At 40.8% G+C, this 23031-nt stretch overlaps 1 protein-coding gene across 3 annotated transcripts in view; it reads left to right on the top strand.

Annotated features, from left to right (window-relative positions):
• Window positions 1-6309: 6309 nt before the first annotated feature.
• The window catches only part of KITLG (KIT ligand), a 90561-nt gene continuing 73839 nt past the window's right edge, over window positions 6310-23031 (top strand). For all 3 annotated transcript variants that reach the window (XM_007114511.4, XM_007114512.4, XM_007114510.2), the window contains exon 1: window positions 6310-6513. In XM_007114511.4, the coding sequence (XP_007114573.1) occupies window positions 6499-6513 (15 nt within the window). In that variant the 5' untranslated portion in view covers window positions 6310-6498. The remainder of the gene's footprint in view (window positions 6514-23031) is intronic.

Here is a 23031-nt window from a genome sequence, read left to right as displayed (position 1 = left end):
TGTTATTTGAACCAGGATTTGAACGATGAAAAGGAGATTTCAGGCGGAAAATAGAGAACAAGCTACTCCTCCGTGCTAAAAGATCAATGTGAACACAGGAACAAAGGTGTCAAAGAGAAAATGTTGAGAAGTCCAATATGGCTAGTTGGAAGGAAGTGGCTAGTACAGTTGATGAGTCTAGGGAGCTACAAATGTTGTGGCCAAATTGTGGGGAGCTTCGGATTTTATTCTCTAGGTATGGAGAATCAGAATACATTTATAGACAGTGAGGTGCTGTGCCTAGATTTTTATAGATGCTACAGTAATGTTGGCAGTGATGATGAAGTGGATGGTAAGAAGATACTTGGTGAAGTGGACGGGACAGGATGACATTTGGTGAATATACTGCAATAGTTTAAATGAGATTCATCAGCTCTGAAGTGAGGCAGTGATAACAGAAATGAATGATACATTTTAGAGGAGATTATTGGAAGTAATTAAAAATCATTTGTTATAATTACTGGAAGGATTAAAATATTTGTCAAATGAATTAATTAATGAATAAATAATGCGTTATTTCTGCAAAGTTGAATAGTTTTAAGTGTACCAGGAAATTCTTTGTCTAAGATCCATTGGATTCCTTTTTACTCAGGTTTCTACTAGAATGTTGAAATAAGTTTACTCCTTTAGAATTTCTCGATAATCGCACTTTTTCAGTAGGTCATGATGTCTAATAACTTCTAGATTATTTGATATCCATGGAGGATAATGATCTTTGTATATTATAATTATCTTCAGGAAACACTCCTTTCTTTTTGTCAACCAAATTCCTTTTGATATGTCATCAATATTTATTAACAACACTAAATTGAACATTCTGAGTTAATATTGTAAACATCTCTAGATTTCATAAAAGAGTTAAAAAATATCTCTGATTTGATATCATATAGGCTCAACTTTTTTTCCGGAATATAATTATTTACTGTTGTTTTTAAATTGGACCTGTGATTAATTTTTAAGCACAGTGTAAAGGGAAAAGAAGGCCGACTATCAATAATTTAAGTATTTACTATCCTTGGCAATATTTTCTAATCTTTATTCTATAATCAAGAAAAAACTAAACAAATGAGTTTGATGGTATTCCCTGAATATAAGAAATTTGGGGTTTTTCAAAGAATAGTCTGTGAACGGATATCTTTCATCATTTTTAAGGCTGGTCAAACCAGACACCAACAGGATAAAGGAAGCTTCACATTTTTGTAGCTTGTGGCAACTCCATAGGAAGGAGGTAATCTTTCCAATTGACTTTAGCAGGAAAATACCTCAGTGGATTCTGATTAGCCCACCTCAGGTGATATACCCATACCTCACCAATCAGGGGATTGGCCAGATCTGGATCCTAAACCCACCCCTACAGTGAATGGGGAGGGGGAGGCAAAGCCTTGTGAATGACAATCGCTTCTGAGAGACATGGGATCATCTTGCGTGATTTCTACAAAAGAAAGTGGGATGCTAGTGGCAGAGGAAGAAGAATAGGAGAGGTGTAGAGCAGATAAAAAATCCTAACCGTTGTCCACATGCCTGGATTAGATCATGCCTTTTCCACTTACCAACCGAGGGATCTTGAATAAATTACTTAACATTATTGGTCCTTAGTTTCCTTATTTATCAAACAGAAAAATTATCTCCCTTACATGATTGTTGTGAGAAATTGTTGACGTCGTGTAAGCTCTGGGCCTTATCCAATTCCTGCCTCCTGCCTGGCATCAGTAAACTAATTCGAAAAATATTTAAGAGATTCACTGTGTTCTGCTTACTGTACTAAACACTGAAGATAAACTAATGAGTGAGGACAGTCATAGTCAGTGACTTTAATCAAATCACACAAACAAATGTTTCATAAATGCTACGAAAGAGGGAATTCATACTTGAGTTTATAATAAGAGGGGAGTTGATCAAATCAAAGGTTAGGGAAAACCTGCCTGAGGAAGAGAATATAGGGAATATTGAGTTGAGATCTAAAGAATAAGAAAATATTTACTGGGTAAAGAGGAGATTTGAGCAAAGTGGTCTCTGCAGAAGCAGAAAGAAGAGTATAACCAAAGGCTCTGAAATGGAAGGGAATCTGAGGAACAGAAAAGGTTTCTTGCCTCTGGAGCAGGTAGCCCAGCACAAATTGACTTTGGAGAGGCAGGGAGGGGCCAGACCCGGGAAGCCTTAAATTCTTTGCTTTTCTTTATTCCAAGAGCAATGGCAAGCCACCAGAGTTCTCAGCAGAGGAAGTTTTGTGATCAAAGAGTGATGTGTCTAACAGAGGGCAGCCAGAATGGGTGAACAAACAAGAGATGTTTCATACGCACAAGACTTACTAGATTTACTTACTAAATTAAACCTATCTCTTAACATAAACAACAACAAATGTTAAAGCTCAAAAGAGAAAAATCTTTCCAACAATTAGATTAATCAAAAACAGCATGAGCTGGGCTTCCCTGGTGGCGCAGTGGTTGAGAGTCCGCCTGCCGATGCAGGGGACACGGGTTCGTGCCCCCGTCCGGGAAGATCCCACAAGCCGCGAAGCGGCTGGGCCCGTGAGCTATGGCCGCTGAGCCTGCGCGTCCGGAGCCTGTGCTCCGCAGCGGGAGAGGCCACAACAGTGAGAGGCCCGCGTACCGCAAAACAAACAAAGAAACAAAAAAACAGCATGGTGGACCAACTAGCACTGAAAGTATGCAAGTAAAGACTAGATAATCACGGATAAACTTTCTTCCCAATGTATCAAATGTTAACTCCCTGCACCCTATAACAGGAGCCTACTTTTCTACGAGAAAAAATTCCTGATGCTTCCTATCCATTTGGGGCATAGCCCCAATGTTCACTTTTGAGTAGCTCCTGGTTTTCTTCTGCTAAGGGACTAGATGCTGGCCTTTGTCTCCTCTCAAAGGCCTACACCGAATTGTCTTTCTGACCCACTTCTGACCTCCTGATGAGCTTGCCCACAGTCTTTGATTGGCGTGCTAGCTCTTCTAACCTCTTTGGTATCTGCTTTCATAGTCTCTTCATTTGATTTCAAGTATCATGATTATACAGCATAACTGTAGTGCATCAGTATGAAGGAAACAACAGATACAGAGTTATGGATGAGAAAGTCAGTGATGATATTAGTGTAGCTAGAAAGCCATTGAGCTGTGGAGGTGGGAGGAGGAGAAAGAACTGAGAGGAAGAAGGGAAAGAGGGAGGAAGGGAAGCGAAGAGAGCGAGTCACTAGATTAGTATATTGAGTCCTGAGATGAATTATCCAGTTGATTAAAAAGAAATTGGGTTGAATTTCTGCTAGGTCTACTCCCCGGTTTCTTTAAACCTGTTCTAACCTATTAGGCTATTCCTTCTTATTGGTTTCATAAAATTAGTACAGTTAGATTGATGTTTGCCAAGCTTCAGTAATTCTACCAATGTCATGATTTTTGTCAACATACACCCTCCTTTACTACCAGTTATATTTATTTAATGTTATACATTAAACTGCTTTTAAATTGAAACTTCAAATTTCTTTTTTCTAAGCAATAATCAACTTGGAATCATCTGTTTGATGTGATATATGTGTGTTATACATGTATATATTATATACATTTTTTAAATACACATTTTAATTTGTACTCATTTGGTAAAATAAACAAAGATGTTCATCAGTGCAGCACCTACAGTCACCTGGGGAACCTTTGCAGTTATGCATGCCACACTGCTAAACCCCTGATTGGTGGCAAGGTCATAGAGCCTGCAACAGAGTCTGAAATAGAATCAACCTTTCTCAAACTCGTTTCCCTTTCCATTAGACCATAATGATACAGCTCAGGAGTGTAACTCCTTTGTGCATAATATATATGCAACTCTTTGGAAGATTCTGGCAAACCAAAATTACTCCTAAAGGCTGGCTCTGTTAAGATTGGGATTGGCAGAGAGGAGTCATTAGTTAGATGATTTTCCTATACCGTCGCATTTGCTTCTGTTTTCAGACTTCTTTTCACTTCTGCTTAAAATGGTTTGTAGCACTGTTTTGATTGAAAGTAAAAGTAATTATTTAATACTCTGAACTTTCGGTTTTTTCAAACATTTATTTTCGTAACCATGGAGGGGGAGGTAGTCTCCTAGTCAGAGCTCTGTAGCCACTTGGAGTGAAGCACTTGATGAAGGATGCATAGTGACATAACAAGCCCACATTTCCACTCCATGTTCTCCCTGAATTTGTTCGCTATTGAGTGTGGTGGAGAGAATAATGCACCCCTGCCACGCCCAAAGATGTCAATGTCCTAATCCCAGAACCTGTCAATAGGCTATGCTTAATAGCAGAGGGGAATTAAGATTGCAGATGGCATTAATGATGCTAATCAGCTGATTTAGGGAGTATAGCCTGGATTATCCAGGTGGGCTCAAGGTAATCACAAGGTTCTTAGAAGTGGAAGGAGGCAGAAGGGAAGGGCAGAGTGGGTGATATGAGGACTCAACTCACCACACCTGACTTTGAAGAGGAAGGAGGCTATGAGCCAAAAAATCTGGATAGCTTCTAGAAGCCTGGAAAGGCGAGAAAAGGGACTCTCTAGAGCTTCTATGGGGAACACAGCCCTGGCAACATTTTGCCCAGGGAGATCCATTTTGGACTTCTCACCTCCAAACTGTAAGATAATGAATCTGTGTTGTTTAAAGCAATTAAGTTTTGGTTATTTGTTACAGCAGTGATAGAAAATTAACACAGTGAGCTTCAAATTTTACCTAGTTTCTTGTTTCTCATGGTTATAGGTTTGGCATATTCGTTTTTAAAAAAGGCACACTGAACTAATTAAGGCAAATTTGGAATCCTACTCTCTTATTAAAATACCTAATTCCTAAATTTACACATTATTCTTATTTCATAGACTATTGATGTTAATGTCTAGTAAATATTTTCTTTTAAAAAATTAATAAAATGCTTTTTAGTGTTCTCCAGTTATAAGAACAAATATAAAAGGGTTTAATGAAGACACAGCGCAGACTAAAAAAAAAAGCGGGGGGGCAGGGGGCGGGGTTTGGAGACTTAATATTTGTTTTAAGTATTTTTTAAAAGCTCTATAGGGGACTTCCCTGGTGGCGCAGTGGCTAAGAATCCGCCTGCCAATTCAGAGGGCACGGGTTTGATCTCTGGTCCGGGAAGATCTCGCATGGCTCGCGGAGCCTGCGCTCTAGAGCCCCCGAGGCACATCTATTGAAGCCCCGCAGGCCTAGAGCCCATGCTGCGCAACAAGAGAAGCCACCGCAATGTGAAGCCCGAGCACCGCAACCAAGAGTAGCCCCCCGAAACAAACAAAAAGCTGTATAGCCAGGGCTCTGGATTCAAATTAAGTTCTGCCATTTCCTAGCTGTGGTTTGGGAAAATTGACCTAAGACTGTTTCATCAACTATAAACTGGGAATAAAAATGACAGGACCTATACAATAGATTTATGGAAAAGTTTTGACGAGATAATCTCTGTAAAGTACTTAGCACGGCGCCTAGCATGTAATTAAGTGCATCATATAATGGTTTTATCTACTATTATTGTTGTTGCATTATCTTTCCGACTCCAAAACCTTCTCCAGCAAAAAAGTAGTTTTCAAAACTCTGGCTGGGTTGGTGATCTCCACGTTTAATAACCTATCGCTTCCCTTTCAATCTTAATTTCTAAAGAAGCAGCAGTAAACCATTCTGGAAACAGCATCTCCCTTAGCAGTATTCAATCCTGAGTCAACAATTATTTCAATGATTAAATATTCATTCACTAAAGTTAACTGTTTAAAAAAAACAAGGGTAAGACAATGGCCTAACTATATAGATCCTAATGAAGCTTTAAAAACATTTCCATAAAGCAGGACGGGGCGAATTGTTTGCTAGGACCCCAGTGACCTCTCCCGCACCGCCTCTACAGAAAAGAGGGAGCTCCGGGCCCTCGCCAGCGCGCGAGGTACTTCTTCCGTCCCCCGGCGGTGCCAGGTGAGCCCCGGCGGAGCTGAGAGGCCGAGCAGGGACTCTCCACTACCCGCGTGCAGCGCGAGAGCGGCTGCATCGTGTCCAGCTTCACCCTCGGCGCCCCGGCGCCCTGGTGGCCTCCCGGCCGTGCGCACACGGGCCCCCCGGAGAGGGGACGCGCTTGGCTTGATTTGTCCAACTCTGGTGTATTCGCGGGGCTCCGGCCGCCCTCCCGGGTCTCCCTCCCGTGCCCCAGCCCAGTCTTGCTTCCCCGGAGCTCCGGAAGGGAAGGAGGCGTGTCCGGAGTAGGCGGGAGGGAGCTGTATAAAAGTGCTGGCGGCTCCCTGGCCCGGGTTTCACTCGCCGCCTCTCGCCGGGACCGGGAGCGCTGCGCGAAGCACGGGCAGTGGAGAGGGCGCTGCGCTCGGGCTACCCAATGCGTGGACTATCTGCAGCCGCTGCTCATGCAATATGCTGGAGCTCCAGAACAGCTAAACGGAGTTGCCACACCGCTGCCTGGGCTGGATCACAGCGCTGCCTTTCCTTATGAAGAAGACACAAGTGAGTAGGGCGTGCCCGGGAGCTCGCCGGCTCTCCAAGAAAATCGCGCCTGGAGGCCGGCGCGTCCCAGCCCCAAGTGCCGGGGCGTTCGGGGCTGTGCTTGCTGGAAGAGCCTGGAGGGCGCTGGGGAGGCATGCGTGGCGTGCGAGCCCCAGCCGCCCGGCCCGGGTGAGCCTGGGAGAGGAGGAGTGGGAGTGATGAGAGGGAGCCCGTGTCAAGTTTGGAGCTGCAGCCCTTAAGTTGGGAGCTGTCAGTCGGGAGCCGCAGTTCCTGTAAGATGGAAGGATCTGTTCTTTGGCCGGAGAGTTTAAGTGATTACTGAAAGGCATGTCTTTGCACCGGAGACATTTTCCCGTGGATTTCGGGGACATTACACAACAGCTCCCCACGCGCCACGCTCGCTCGGGCACCCAGATTTTTGTGCAGCCCCTGGGTGGGTACCTGGCTCGTGCGGACGCGGGTGCAGCCGCTGGAACTTAGCCAACCCAGAGTTCCTTAGTGGCCGCGTTCGGTTGGGCGGAGAACCTGCCCGGCCAGCCCCGGGAAACTTGACTCCCGCGGCGTCTGCCAGGTTTGCGGCTCTAGGCAAGAGAGCTCTAGAGGGGGTAATACCTCCACATTGCACCCACTTTCTTCCATTACAGAAGAGAAAAAGTTGTTTGTGTTTTAATGGGCACCTCTGATGGTAGTTTTTGAGGTAATTCCCAGTGCTGCAAAATTGTGCATTATACAGAAGCACAGTGGTAAAGCACCGTCCAGGGGTACAATTAGTTTTGTTTCGTTTTTTGGTTTTTTTTTCTTGCAGCATATATCTGGATTGTCGTTTCGAAAGGGCCGCCACTGTACTCCCATGCACAGTTCTTTTTGCCACTGCAGGTCTTACCTCTACTTACTTCTCCCCTTAGGAATTTTTCTGTTATCTGCCGCGGGTTGGGTAAGGCTGCCCTTTCACCCCCCAGAGGTGCTGTCGGAGATTGCAGTTCCTGAAGTGTGTCGAAGGGGTGGAAGTGGTGGGGAAAAGGTTTGTATATATCTTCAGTTTAGAATGTGCTGAAAATGCTTTATTTAATGACATACTTAGTGTCATATTTTAAATAGGTGTCTAGACCTGGGAAGGGTACACATTCACAGGGGAGTAGGAAGACTCGAGCCCATTGCACCCGTGTGGAAAAGGGCAGGAGTGAGGGACGTGGCCTGGCAGAAAGGTTTGTGTAGCCTCTAGGGCAGCTGCCCAAGACCGAGGAGAGGAGCGCTCCGAGAGCAAGTTCCTCTCCTGCAAGCAGGTTAGTTTATAGGCAAAGCACCTGGGATCACCACAGTGGGCTGTTGAAATGCAAATGTTAAAGACTGGAAACAGAAGAGAAGTTTAACGTAATTACTTGATTCGCACATGCTTTCTGCTTTGTGGAATAATAAGCATGGGCGGACGGGGAACCAATTCTTTGTTATAGTAGCATCTGCTCACGTGAGTGGTAGTGGTGAGATGTGGGTGGAGAAACCGCTACCTTCTAGTTCAGGAAAAGAGCCTAAACCTTCCTATTTAAACAAGATCACTGGAGACAGATCAGGTTAATGACCAACAATCCAAAGGGGGGCGATGTACTATCAAGTCACTTTGAGAGTCAGTAGGGTTGATGATCCTTGCACCCTTGCTTTGCAAAACAAATGTGAGCTCTGTAATCTCCTTTCTCACTTTGATTAAATGGCTGTGTAAATTGGATTACATGGGATAATTCCATTGAAAACTAGAAAGAGGTCAAACTAGCCTGAAACTCCTTGGTGTTAGTGACTCAGTACTGCTGACCAGAGACACTGCAGACAGCTAAGTATTTTGGAAATGTGACCTGCTCAGGCCGAGTAAAAGTGCAAGCCCTTTGGGGGAACTTGCTGCTGTTAAAGGACTGAAGGCAAAGGAGGGCAGTGCCCTTGGTGAATGAAGGCATTCATTGCCTGGGATCTAATGACCTTCAAGGTTTCCTTTAAAGATACTTCTAGCAATTCCACATTCTTGCCACAGAAAAAGGGGACCCTGGAAATAGCATGAAATCAATGAAATAATCAGTGGAAATGGGAGAGGGTGCTTAGATCCTCATTCATATTGTTAAATTTTCTAATCCAAAAGTTACAAAGAAATTTCCTGTGTACCTCTGTATGGATGGAGAGTAGCATAAGGAAATCTGACATTAAGATGTAAGATTGTTCTACTGAATCTAATGTTATACTTGCCAGGGAGGAATATCTATTAATATTCAGTAGTTTAAATAATCATTTATAAAGATGGCATCAATTCCAGAGTTCTGTTATAAAACAGTTGTGTACCCTTCCATTACCCAGGATATAAAATGAGAATTTAATGATAATTTTAAAAATACACTTGAATTGTGCAGCTCTCCAAGAATCACGGGGACACCAGGCATTCTGGACTTTCAGTCCAGCTAAATAGATGTGGAAATTCGCCAACAACCACTTGAGGTTTGATAAATGATTCTTTAATTTATTTAGCACGTGTGATGAACTTTTAGCATACGGGAAATAATTACACGGGCAGTAGTTGTGAGGAGCAATTTTAACAATAAGTTCAGTCACAAGTCTACAGAAATGAAAGCATTTTGCATTTTTCAGATTTCTGAATGTATTTTATCCATATTGTGTGGTTTTACGTTTTCTGAAGGGAATTGTGTCTGGCTTAGAAAGAACATCTATTTCAATGTATAATCATTTTTTTCAATGTAATACTCTGATAAACTGGTATATTAAATAACAATTGGACATTAATTTGCAAGACCACTTAGAAAAGTGCTATCAGTTTAACAGGGCTGGCGCCATGTTTATTGATGTTGTACTTACATTTTAGTTTTGAGATGGTCTGGTCTGTGAGAGTTTTCACGACTGCTGTCAGTTTTAGAAATATGAAGATAGGAAAAATTCATCTGGCAAACGGTGTAGAAAAGGCCATTTTAGGCACACATTAGTTCTCAGAAGAAGCAAATAGAATGTTTATTAGCTTTTGTTTTTCCAGAGAAAATATCCCTCTTTTGTCTGTATGAAGTTTGTCATCTGGGTGATGATGCAAGTTTACAGAAAAATTTAACATTTATGAAAAGAGCATTTTTAAATTTTGTCCTTAAAAATCACTCCATTTGGAATGTGTGCTTTGAACAATCCTAATTTTTGTAGCTTTTAATTGATAGATTCTGCCAAGACTTTAAAACTCAAGTGCTAAGTCGATTACATGCAACATAAAACAAGGAAAATAACCATATGGAAGTCTGAAGGCCTGAGCCAAACCAATTAAAATCGCCAAATTTTATTTATATCTAACTGCTGATTTGGAGATAGCAAGTTATGAATCACATTTATTCTATAATGATAGGGTTATTGAAATCTTTCCATCACCATCAATAACATTAAAAAAAAAATTCTCCCCAAATAGCTAGTCTGAAACTGGAGGTTTCTTGCATGGTCCGGCGAGCCCCACTGCGTGTGCCCTTCCCCATCCATGTCTAGGGAATACCTGAGATATAGCAGAGAGGTCTTAGGTTCTAGCTTTTCAAGACTTTGATTCTAATTCCTGTTTTACCACTGGTAAGACAAATGACTTTAGGCACATGGTTTAACTTTTTGGGATTTCCATTTTGCAATCTGCACAATGATTATAAAATAGTTATAAAGATCTGTAAGGATTAAATGAGATTTTATATATGTCTGTATCCCAGCACAGTGGCTTACTGTAGTTACAGTCTGAATTTATTATCCCTGAGAAGAGAATTGCCTGCCGACTAACTTAAAAGCCAGAAAAAAAACTAGCTTTTGCAGGTAAATGTTGCTTAACCATCAAAGCACAGAGACCAAATTTTCATAAATCTGGATCTCTGCATTCAGCCTTATAAACTGATACCTGTTTGTACTATCAAATCAGGAATGTGTGAAAAGAAAGGCTATCTGTGGCAGTAGAGATGATAAATGCTTTAAAGTTTTTCTTAAAAAGTGAAAATAAAAGAGTTAAAATTGAAAAATAGGAATAGAAAATGGGAATATAATCACCATCTCTGATTCACTTTCATATTTCCATACTTTTGCTTTCTAAGTTCCCCTTGTCTGATTCTGAGGGTTTATTTTATTTCAATTTAGACTAAAGAGACTGGGTCAGTTTCCTGTCCTTGGTGTTCTTGAACTTGCTCTTCAGAGTGAGGACAAGCATTCATGTTTGCAGGGTGTCTTTATTGTCTTTGCCAGGCAACATGTGGTGACATTTTAATTTTTTTCATTATGCAAGTTTGGGAGATTTTTTTTTTTTTCTTTTCTCAGTTACCTTAATGTTCCCTTTCATAAATTAGGGTAAGGCATTTGGATATAAATCTGTCAGGAGTGATCTTTTATCTTTGTTTTCTAGTACATGAATCATGAGCAGCTGCAGGAGACTCTCTTTTTGGGGTTAGTCACCTGTGTAGTCAGAACAATTTATAAAACAAATTGAAGGAACACCAGGATGCTTTTATAATATATGCTGTTTTCAGGGTTATTTTGTTTAGACTTTGTCTTATAGAAACCATTGACTATAGCCTTACTGATTTATAGATGCAGTGAGATGTTTTTGCCTTTTCACTTAATTATGGGCATGCTAAAAACTGTTTACAGGGGCTGGGAGTTGGAGAGAATTGTCATTCTCCCATCTCTACCTATTTCCTTCTGTCCAGAAAAATGGAGGTGATAGGGAGTGATTTTCTTATAATTAGGCCTCATGGATCTTTTTCTAAAATTGCAGTGTGTGTCATCTAAAGGAAGACTGTCCATTACGTAACTCTCTTTGTCTTTTGACTACATTTTACTATTTTTTCTAGGCTGCCACATTGACTTGGTTATTAGGGGATGGAGTTCATTTATTAGCGCAGGTACTATGTTGTATGACTTCGGGAAGGCATTTGAATCTCTCTGGACCTCAGTTTCCTCCACTGTAAAATGAGAGAGTAAGACTAGGTGATTTCTAAGTGCCTTCCAGTTCTAAAATTCTCTATGTCTAAGATACTAGTAAAATAGATGTTTGAACCAGATGGCATCTTAGCTTCCGTTGGTTCTGAGATTCATGTAGTCATTGCTTTGGTGTGAATAGAAATTTTAACCACTGTTTTATGATAATAAAGCAGCCAATGGGGAGAAATGAAGATTTCAACTTAGACTGTTCTACTTTTAGCCTTTTCACCTGCTACTTGATATTTCTCTATAACAAGAATGGTATTTGCACTTGCTATTTTGGCAATATCCATAGTTGAAGGGGATCTTTACTTTCTCTCCTGCAATCTTTAAATCCTCTAAGTGAAGAAGAATCATAAGGCAAAGTCAGACAGCCAGAGGAGGTCATCTTACATAACTAATGAATGTCTGCCTCCCCATATTTGCTCATTGTTTCTACCCCTGCGGTCTCCAATATCTGTGTGCGTGGAGTAGAAACGGAGGGAATTTGATCCTGTAGTGGAAAGAACTTTCGTGGAGGGAATCGGAGGTACGGACCCTGCACTTGGCTCTGGCTCCAGGGCCGGTCACTGGATCTTCGTAGTCTTGGGCAAGTCACTGAGCCTCAGTAATATTGTGCCCTAGAGTTAATCCTGAGAAGAAGAGTGAAGGGGAGAGGGCTGCAGCTGGAGACACAGAGGCTGAAAATGGAGGGAGCAGCCCTTCTGCCTCCGGGAAAGACAGTTTCTGTGGATGGCACGTTGCCAAGTCTCAGTCTCTCCTTGCCCTGACTTTTTGCAGGTCTGGACCCCCTCTTCCAGGCAAGAGACCACGGATTCCTCAGAAAATAGAGCTGTGACACTGATGATAATGCTCTTCTGCTCTAAGCACCAGCAAAATCTAGTGAACTTCCTGCTAAAACCATGTTCAGAATTGAGGCAATGATCCAGACACTTAAAAAAAAGCAGCAGTAGCTATCTTTCATTTATCTGGATGAAGGAATTTAGCACTTGACTTTGCAGGTGTAGCTGTTGCCTTGGGGCTTGGAGTGCTGCTGATTAGAATGTAGTCTCTAAGGGGGCAGTTAGGGTGCCTTTTCTGTGTTCCTGGTGCACGGACAGCAGCTCAAAAATCTGACAGTGGCCTTGCAAAGAATGCCTTTGCTCTCTAGGGTGACCATGCAAAAGGGCGCACAAGACGAGGGAGCCAGAGCAAAGCCATCGTCAGTGCTCACTTGAAAAAGTAAGCCCCAGCCTCCTTTCACCTTTGCAGAAAGGGCATCCCCACTGTATAATGTACCCTGACTGCATACTGTTCCCCCACTGGAGACCAGGGAGGACAGAGCACAGCCTGAAGGGGGCCGTTGTTTGTCTTGCATACACATGCTCTGTTGCCCTTTCAGGAGCAGAAGTTCATCTTTTGTTCAAAAGCCCTGTGGATGCTTAGCACTTTTGCCTCTTTTTCCCCTTGACTTGAAATCTCTGAAGCCAAGGACCTTTCCATTTAAGTGCCTTTACTAAAGTCCAGGGCTGAATCACATCTTGTAATTGGCCTGTTTCTTCTAAATGCCAGTGTTTGAGTGGTAGTAAACCAGGTCGCCTCTAAAAATTACAGCTTAATAGTGGTTGTCTATTGTGAGGAACCCCGTTGTGCTGAGTTTTCCACTGTTTACTTGGGGTCCCTTTCGCAAAGCCTTCCTAGACAGCTGCCTTGTGAAAACACAGATTCCTTGATTTCCAAGAAGAGTGTTGCAAAGAAAGTAGGTTGTGTTTATAAAGGCCTTGCACCCTTCCTGGTATGCGTTGTCCATATGGATGGCTGTTAAAATTTACATTCACTGCAGAACTTTAGACGGGAGGAGGAAGGCAGGGTAGAGGTATAAAATGGTTTCTAATGTGATCTAGAAAACCCAAGGATTGTGAAACAAACCCCGGCAGTCACACATCGTTATTTATGGTTCTGTGTTAAACCTACAGTTTAACACTTCTGAAATAGTCAACACGTTAGGGATTTCCATTTTTGATGACCGACTAAAACCTCTGTGATTACTGTAGGTTGGATCTCTGGCGATTTTAGAAAGCTACTATCTTCAGCTGGCCCTACCCAGAGATGTCTGATGTGTTCTGTTAGGTGGAGAACTAACACAGGTCATTCTACTGTTTGTTAGAAAGATAAATTATCACAGTAAAGGAGCTGGGCTGGTGCTTTCTGCTTCCAGGTGGTGCTAAAATGCAGGGATAATAAAGTAGCTAGAAAACGTTCATGAAGAATCAAAAGGAGGATATTAGTATAATGTTTTTAGTACTGGATGAAATAAATTCTATGTAGAAAAGCATCGAATGACAAAATAGGGTTTTTATAATCCGTCCATTGTTACTCAACAAATTGTAACAGTTTTGTTTTTTCTAATTCTTAACCCCTGCCGAGGAAAATACTTTAAAAGTTTAGGACACGTTTGTTTATAATGTACTATGGCCATAATGGTACTCTACATCTTAACAGTACTAGAAAATAGTGGACTATAAAAAATAGTTCCCCGTTTGACATTTGGATCTTTCTTATTCTTAAACAATTCCATCGACTTTTATCGATTTGACCATTTATTGTTTGCATTTCTGTATAAATGTCACACATAAATGATTCAGCTTGAAGGAATGAAATTTACTACAGTCTGTGTCAAGCATTTGACATTTAAATGTGTATCCATTTTAAATACTTTCATGATTGTTTTGTAAAATCAAATCACCCTGATAATAAGATCATGCCAAAATGGCACTTAGTAGAAAACAGTTCCAAGATGAATTCAAAGAACTTTTCTTCTGGGAGGTAGGTACTGTTTTTTTAAACCCCAATTCACAGATGAGGAAAAGGTCTTTAACTTGCCAACTCCAAGTGTTTTATGGTCATGATTAGCACCCAAAGAGATTTAGCTGGCACTACCACAGTGTATTAGTGCGGCCTATTCAGAACCTCAAAGATACACGTTCTGCTTATAGGAACATTAAATCAAAACCAAACACAATTCAGATATTAAAAACAGTTGCTGTAATAGTTGGCAACAAAAATTTTGTGATTCCAGTTACCTAGCAGAGTGGCTCGTACTAGAGGTTCAGTGAACACAGATGGAATGTTGTTGAATAAATAAATGCCTGATTTCAGGTTGTTAAGTGCCAATAACCTTTTTTAGAAGCCTTTTTCTTCTTTTTTTTAAGAGAAGGCAAATTTTAACTACTGTCCTGGCTCTGTTATACACAGATGTGTCTGGTTGCTGATTAGAAAGGCTACTTTGTTCCCCATTTACAGTATTAATTTTCAGTGAATGTGCACTATTATTTACTAAGTGAAACTGGTGGGCATGTGAGAATACAGAAAACACTGGACTGAATCAAATGTAGTAGTGGTTCAGCCACTTACTAGCAGTGTGCCCTTCAGTAACTGTTTCTCTCTGAACTTTTCCTTCCCAATCTTTAAAATGGGTGCAGAAATAACTTATCTCTTGGTAGTACTGATGTCATGATTGAGATAGGCTGTGTAAGGGCACGGGGAGTTGCTCTTAGTAAATCAGTTCCTTCTCTGCAAGAAGAGCTAATCATTGAACCTTTCAGCAAATCCACATGCTGTAAGACATAAATTCATTGTTCACAGTTCCTGCCTTTGGCTATAGGGCTTGCATGAATAAATGAATTTAAATAATAGAGCTTAGGGCTTCCCTGGTGGCGCAGTGGTTGAGAGTCCGCCTGCCGATGCAGGGCACACGGGTTCGTGCCCGGGTCCGGGAAGATCCCACGTGCCGCGAAGAGGCTGGGCCCGTGAGCCATGGCCGCTGAGCCTGCGCGTACGGAGCCTGTGCTCCGCAACGGGAGAGGCCACAACAGTGAGAGGCCCGCCTACCGCAAAAAAAAAAAAAAAAAATAGAGCTTAATACCTTAACTGCCTTATTTATACACAATCTACCTTCTTTAACACTCGCAAGCACTCTTAGCAAATTAAACAAAATTTTCCTCCAATTTTACCCCCTTTCTCTTTCTCCCCTTTCTACGAAAGGCAACAGTTATACAAAATAGGCCAAAACACAAGCTGCTTAAGAAGAGAAAGGATAGGGGACTTCCCTGGCAGTCCAGTGGCTAAGACTCTGCACTTCCAATGCACGGGGCATGGGTTTGATCCCTGGTCCGGGAACTAAGATCCCACATGCCACGGGGCACAGCCAAAAAAAAAAAAATAAGAGAAAGAATAAAGTAATAAGACTAGTTAATAAGTTAAATAGCCGTTGATTACTCACTATAGATGAGGCACCAGGCCACAAACTTCACAGGAATATCTCATTTGATTCTAGCAAAAAAAAAAAAAAAATGTTATGAAGCAGATATTATTATTGATATCATTTTTCTTAACAAATAAGGAAACTAAAGTTCAGAGAGATTAAGAACACTTGCCCAATATTAAAAGGGAAAAAAATTGCAAGTAAGTGGAAGAGCTTGGATTTGGAGCCAAGCCTGTTTAATTCTAAAAACTAGATTCCATTGAACTACGTCAATGGAGTGAACCCATATTTAAATATATGTATACATACAATCTCTAAGACTCAAGCCTTTAAAAAAAAAATTTTGCGTGTGAAGATGATGGTTTTTAATCTTATTAGGGGAAGGCTGAGAGCAGGCAAAGCAGGTTTCTTGGGGAGAGCGAGGGGTTGCTTCTGATTCAGCTCCTCAGGACCACCCAGGAGGGTAAATGGCTGTGAAGAGCAGCAGCGCTCTCACAAGTCAGGGAGCCAGGGCTTGGTCCCCAGCCTCTACCACCGCAGTCTCCTTAGCCATCGAATGCCTGCCTCAGCTGACCTGTCGTGTGGGAGGTCCTTATAAACTGGAAAAATGCCATCTGAATTTATGGAATTAAGAATTACTGCCGAAACCTTGGTGCCTTTCAAATAAAATGGTACTTTTCTTGGCAGAGGGGAGGTTTTTAAATATTGTGTTGCAAAATAACTTCTTGGGGGATAAAAGATGCTTCGGGGATTACTTTAATCAGTTTGCTCTATTTTTGTGCTGTTTCCAAGCACAGTTTTAAGTGGCCGTGATCATCTTTAGAAAACTACTTAATAATGTCTTTATGCTTATGCCTGTTTGTTAAAGCTACCAGCCATTAAAGTTGTGACCTTTGCTTTGTAATTCCTTGTCAATCCAACTGCATGAATAGTAAAAATTCATTTTCTGCATTGATGTTACGATTTTTGGAAACAATTGACTGTTGGAGCACCCTTAGTGGCAGCATCACTATGGAATTTATCAGTTTAGTGGAAATGAAGTTGTTCGCTAAAAGGTCCTGGAATCATTTGAACGCAGGTGAAGGAAACAACAGAACAGAGGTGTGATGAACCAAATAGACTGCAGTTAGATGACCCACTTTGGTTGGCTAATCCTCTGAGCCTCGGTTTCCCCATCTGCCAAAGAGGGAGAGCAGGAGTACATTTCTCAAAGGTGGTTGTGAAGATTAAATGAAATAATCCACAAAAAGCCCTTAGTCCAGTGCCAGGCACCTAGGAAATCCTAAATAAATATTCACTCTGATCTTCAGCATTAAACACATGGTAAGCTTATCAACAGTGGTGACTCCTTTCTTAAGAAAGTGACTTTAATTACAAAGTCTCCATTGTCAGAATGAAAGGGAAAGTTCAAGCAATTTATCCAAATACCTCAGGCTTGGAATTCACTTTAGCCCTGAATAATTGTTTTCATTCCCTACTTTAACCAAAAACTGAAAAAGAGCTAAATGTGTATAATTATAATCGCAAGATAGTTTACCTAGAGCAAAGTTACTTCTTTCTATCCTGTGCCCAAGGTCACAGAGCTAATACGTGGTGGAGCTGACTTATGAACCAGGCGGTCTGGAACTAGAGCCTACATTCCTAAACTCTATGCTATGCTTGGAATTGGGGGGACAGAACATGAGTCCTTCCCATGAATTGGTGAGTGATCAATTTTCCCTATCTGGGAGGAGAAGTCATTTTCTGCATCAACAGAAATATAGCCACTTGTCAAGGGAGAAAGGAAAGAGCATGGCTTTTGTGTCGAAAGCACCAAGTTTTTACGTCTGGCTCTAGCTTGCCAAGGGTTCTTAAGCAAATTATTTAACTTTGCTTAACCTTCTCTTAAACTGAATTTCCTCTTCTGTAAAATGGAATAATAATACTTTGTAGCTTTTTAACCTGGAAATAGGATGTTGCATACCTGCTTTGTGATTGTCACTCACAAAATTGTATTATTATAAAAAAGTACTTTTCAGACTTAACACGTTTCCCTGCTATACTATTAGGAACTAAGTTGTGTTTGTACAAATGTTTGACTCATTGGCCTCATGTAGACACTCAAAGGAGCATGGACTTTGGAGTTAGAATGAGGCTTAAGTCCTTAGCTCTGTTATTCACCAAGACCCACGTGCATGTTATTTACTTTCTTTCTAAATGTCCTCATATGTATAATGGGGTGGTAAGGATAATATTACATGGTTGGAAGAATACAAAGATTAAATTAAATTAAATTAATATATGGAAATTGGCTGACCCAGAACTGATGTTCAATAAGTAGTATCTCTAATCTTTAGGGACTGGATTATGCCAGCTAACAGATCAGTATGGAGCAGTCTGCTCTGTCCATTTGCTCCACTTGTGTGATGGCTATAATTTATTTAAACCTGTTGTCATTGAAAAGCAGAGAGAGATTATGGGTGATTATGGGAAATTGGATTGTGTGACCCGTGAACTAACATTAGTAAGGGTCTGGATCTGGGTCAGCATCCCCCTTTGTAACCAAGAATGCTGATACATGACTTGGCTACATCACCAGTTATTGTGTGTGTTGTTCCATTCAGAGGCCTACGGTCATACTTATTATTCTAAGCCTTGAGTAATGAAAAATTCAAACTTTCTAAATACATGAAAGCTTTGAGTTTATTAATGTCTTCCACAATGAGCCTCACACTACTTTATATAGTATGTATTAACAGCTTTGGAGACGCATAGATCTGGCGTCACCTCTTCAAATTGGATGACTTTGAATCATTTAATTCTTCTAACATTCTGATTTTCTCATTTCTAAAATGACATTTATAATAGTGTTTAACTTCTCACATGGTTTTGAGGATTAAATGAGCCAGTACATGAGAAGGGCTATTTCATGCCAGGTACCCAGAAAACCTAGGTAAATGCTAGCTGCTTTCAAGAAAAATTCATTTTTGCATTCAAAGTTGGTTGTGTTGGTTTTTTTTTTTTGCTCTTGTTGTTTTTGTTTTTGTTTTTCTTTGCCTGTGTTGAATTTAGTAAGGGTGTAGGATCAACAGTTTGGGAATGTTTGCATTATGAATTCAGCTTTTATTTTCTTGTGGGTGATCGTATTTAGAGTTTAAGGGCTTGATTGTCCAGGTTAATCTTCAAGTAAGTTTTGTATCAATCAAGACAGATGCACGTTACCTTTATCTGTCCATTACTTCAGGTAAACAAGCATTCCATTCTTGTACAGAACATTAAACTGTTATGTTCCTTTTGATGGACTTGTTCAAAGCACTTGTGAAAGACGGAAAACAGCTCCCATTTTCTGACGTTGTATAATCTGAACGCTCTTTCTAGAGGTTTCTTGACTGAATCTTTGACTATCACTACCTCAGAAATTAAGTTATCAACCCAGACAAGTGTGAAGTAACTTTGGGTTCAGTTTAGAGTAGGATCTAACACAACAATTTGAGCCAAGACTCAAGTGAAACCAAAAAGCAAAAATCTCTTTTAAATGTTGAAAAAGGAAAAAGTCTACGTCCGTTCTTTTAAGGCCCAAAGGAGAATGGGACAGAATCATTGGTTTTTATAAGTCACTTAAGAGGAGAGCTGGATTATAAAGGGACTTCGTTTTGCATCTTTCCTTGAAAATGTGTGTCCTGGCACTTGGTGGGGGCAAGGCAGGAAAGTCAGAACAAGCACTTGCTGACTGTATAGGAGATCCACATCCTAAATTCAACTATGTGGTGTTGATATGGGGTTCATCCCTCCGAGGGCATCCATTTTGTTATCCAAAAAAACGAAGAGTGAATTCTGTAATTTTAAAGATTCTCTCTAATGCACACAATCTAGATTATTAATGGAAGTCTGACCATGTGACTACCCTGGTTAAAATCCTCCATTGACTTTACATTACCTGCAGGATAAAGTCCAAACCCTCAACACACTGTACAAGATTCTCTGTGATTGGCTGTTGCTTATCTCTACTGCTCCCTGAGTGGTAAATTTCATGCTGGCATCACTTAAGGAAGTACAGTGAAATAGTGACATATTCCACACTGCATTTGGTATTGAGAGGCCTGATAGCCCCTCTTCATCCTCCAGCTGGTCTAGCTGAGATGGTTCCTCATCTTGGAAGTCCTCCCTGAAGTCTGTTTGCCCTTCCTCCCTGCCCCCACTTTCCTTGTGTTTGGTGATCTTACCCCATGCTTCTATAGCATTAAAAAAAAAAAAAATCATATATTGAAAACAATAAAATGAAATTATCTTCTTACTTACCTGCCTACCTGGCTAAATCGCCTCATGTTGGTATCCCCAGCTAGTGGTACAACACCAAAATCTTAGTAAAGGTTTTTGGAACCAAACTATGAGTTAATGAATCACGTCAGATGTATCTTTGACTGAATCTTTGACTATAGCATTCTAAGCATGGATCTGAGTACTTGTCAGTTTTATGCCTGCTGACCTCAATTGACACATGGGTTGGCACCAAGGAGGGCGATTTGGAAGGTAGGAGGAACATTACTATCACGCATTGATGTCATACATAGGAAACGCATATAACTGTACTCAGTACCACCTGGCACAAACATACGTTGTTCAAACATAACTCTGGAGAGAGAAGTGGGCCACTTGGGGTTGTAGAAGAGGGTAGAGACCATGGATTAAAAAAAGAGGAAGGTGGGGCAAGTTGCTGGCCATTTTTAAGGAAATAACACAATAGGTTGAATAGCAGGTGCCAGATGGTGCTTGCTAATTCAAGATTATAGAGGGTATGAGAGCCAGACAGGATTTTAGTACATAATACTGCTGCTGATGATGATGAAGAAAATGCTGACTGTGAGGCTCAATCCATGTGCCAGGTCCTGAGCTAAGTGTGTTATGTACTTGTATCTCCCCTGATTCTCTCCACCTATGAGGGTGGTTATATCATCCTTCCATTGACAGAAGAGGAATGTGGGCTTAGGAAGGCTGTGCAAGTCGCTCAGCATCTTACAACTAGTTAGTCTTAAACCCAGTCTGTTTGCTTAGTATTAGTATTGCTGACATCTTCTCTTTTTGACTAGATAAGATGTTTTTCTTGATACATAATAATGAATAAGACTGTTGTAAATAGAGTAAATGAATTCTTTCCAGCTCACCCACGTTCAAGAAGCTTCCTTTCATATTTTCTTTCCACAGTTTGTGTTGGTTAATGGATAGCCAGTGCAACAGACAAGGAAAGGATGTTGTGTAGTTTTAGATTCTGATGGGTATAATCTCTAGCAAGAAATTGATGAAAACTATGAGACAATAGACAATATGAGAATTTTAGATGGTTCATTTTAAATGATATTTGTGGATTTAAGACTGATGTGGTTAAGGAATTTAGCAAAAACGATGTTTCATTACTCAAGGTCAAAGACATATTTAAGTGTGGAGGAAGAAAGTTGGAGAAGGATTTAATAAGAAGTGATGTTTTCAAATTTCATCTGTGATTAGAAGCCACCATCTTAGTGACCCAAGGCAATGATACAACTGCTTTACAATTCAGTGCTCTAAAGTTAACATTTTTTAGATTTGTGTACTTTAAAAAATTCACAAAACTATTGGGTCGGCCAGAAAGTTCATTTGGGTTTTTTCATAACATCTTATGGAAAAACCCAAGTGAACTTTTTGGCCAACCCAGTACTTTTTTTTTTTTTTGTGGTACGCGGGCCTCACACTGTTGTGGCCTCTCCCGTTGCGGAGCACAGGCTCCGGACGCGCAGGCCGAGCGGCCATGGCTCACGGGCCCAGCCGCTCCGCGGCATGTGGGATCCTCCCAGACCGGGGCGCGAACCCGGTTCCCCTGCATCGGCAGGCGGACGCGCAACCACTGCGCCACCAGGGAAGCCCCAACCCAATACTTTGATGCCAAGTTTTCAAAAGTTCTGAAGTTGTTAAAGTTATACAACCTTACAGCATGGCCTATTTTACCTTTTCTTTTTTTCTGTTTTATAATCAGGTAAGCTGCTTGGTTTTGTGTGTAAACTGAAAGGTTATCATTTCTGAAACCCATAAAACTTTTTCAAGTTTTGGATAATAATCACATAACAAGGAGCAAAATCTACCTCCTGTCTCAATTTACAAACAAAATCTCCAAAAAGGACCATAAATGAGAAGAGGAGATGACACACAAAAATTAAACAGTGAAGTGGATGTGCAAAATGGCTTGTGCACACTTGGCACTTGAATCATACAGCAGCTGAAGCATATCTTTTAAATTTCATTTAGCTGGATACACGGCCCTGTCTTCATTTCCTGAGATTCCCATTCTCTCCTATATGGTGAGAGAATCTCTTTGCTTTCCAAGCAGTCTTCCTGTTTACATGTATTCCTCCAGCCACTTTTGATTCCGCAGCAAAGCAGCTGCTTTGAAAAAAGCCCAAAGGATAATCTTGCAATGGATACTCACTCATCTTCTTTCCTGACTCAAGGAGAAAGTTCCTTTTTATTTGCCCCTAGCATTATTTAGAGTTAGGACTTGAGGGTGTAAAGTACATTTTCCATATTCTTCTTTTGTTTTATTAAACAAGAAAGCTTAATTGATAATCTTCCCAGGTCGTCTTTGAGGAAGAATTTCATAACACAAAATAGTTGACATTTACTTTGAAGATTGTTAACTCAGAACCTTTTAAAAAATAGTAATAATAAACTGTGTGATGCCACTACTCACATCCTGATACATTGTAAAAAGTCTTCTTTATTTCTGTCCTACATCTTCCTTTCTCTGCTAAATTTGGAGTCTCTTCCTACATAGTGATATTATGGAGAATGCTCAGCACAACTCCATGATGTCATGGTGAAAAATCGGAATAAAAGAGTTTGCCACTTAATCATGCTTATTAGCATGAAAATGCAATAATAAAGCCTATTTTGGAGGGGTGGTGGTGAGGGGGCGTGTCATTTGAGTCCACTCCTGAGTAGTCTGGCATGCAACTTTCTGTTTCTTGCAAACAAGTCTTGTCAGAGGGGAACAGTGATACTATGCCTGTGTTACTCTGAAGAAAAGGTAGTTGATTTTATTCTTTAGTCAAACTAGGAATGGGTCTGGATGACGTAAAAAAAATAATAATTTAGTTCTGTGAGTGTGAGCTTTTTTTTTTTTTTCTTTTGCCTTCTCTGGTAGGGATGACAGATAAGAGTCATCCAGTGCTTTGAGAAGAGATGAGATTAGCATTTAAAAGCTTAACCTATGTCATCACTTCTGAACACGCCTGCTCCCAAGTGAAATCATATTCCTTGCATGTGTTTCCCAGTGCAGAATCACCATGAATAATTTT

This window comes from Physeter macrocephalus, chromosome 6, assembly GCF_002837175.3.
Source record: "Physeter macrocephalus isolate SW-GA chromosome 6, ASM283717v5, whole genome shotgun sequence".
In the NCBI taxonomy this organism is placed as follows: domain Eukaryota; kingdom Metazoa; phylum Chordata; class Mammalia; order Artiodactyla; family Physeteridae; genus Physeter; species Physeter macrocephalus.
This window is presented reverse-complemented; position numbering and strand designations above follow the sequence as displayed.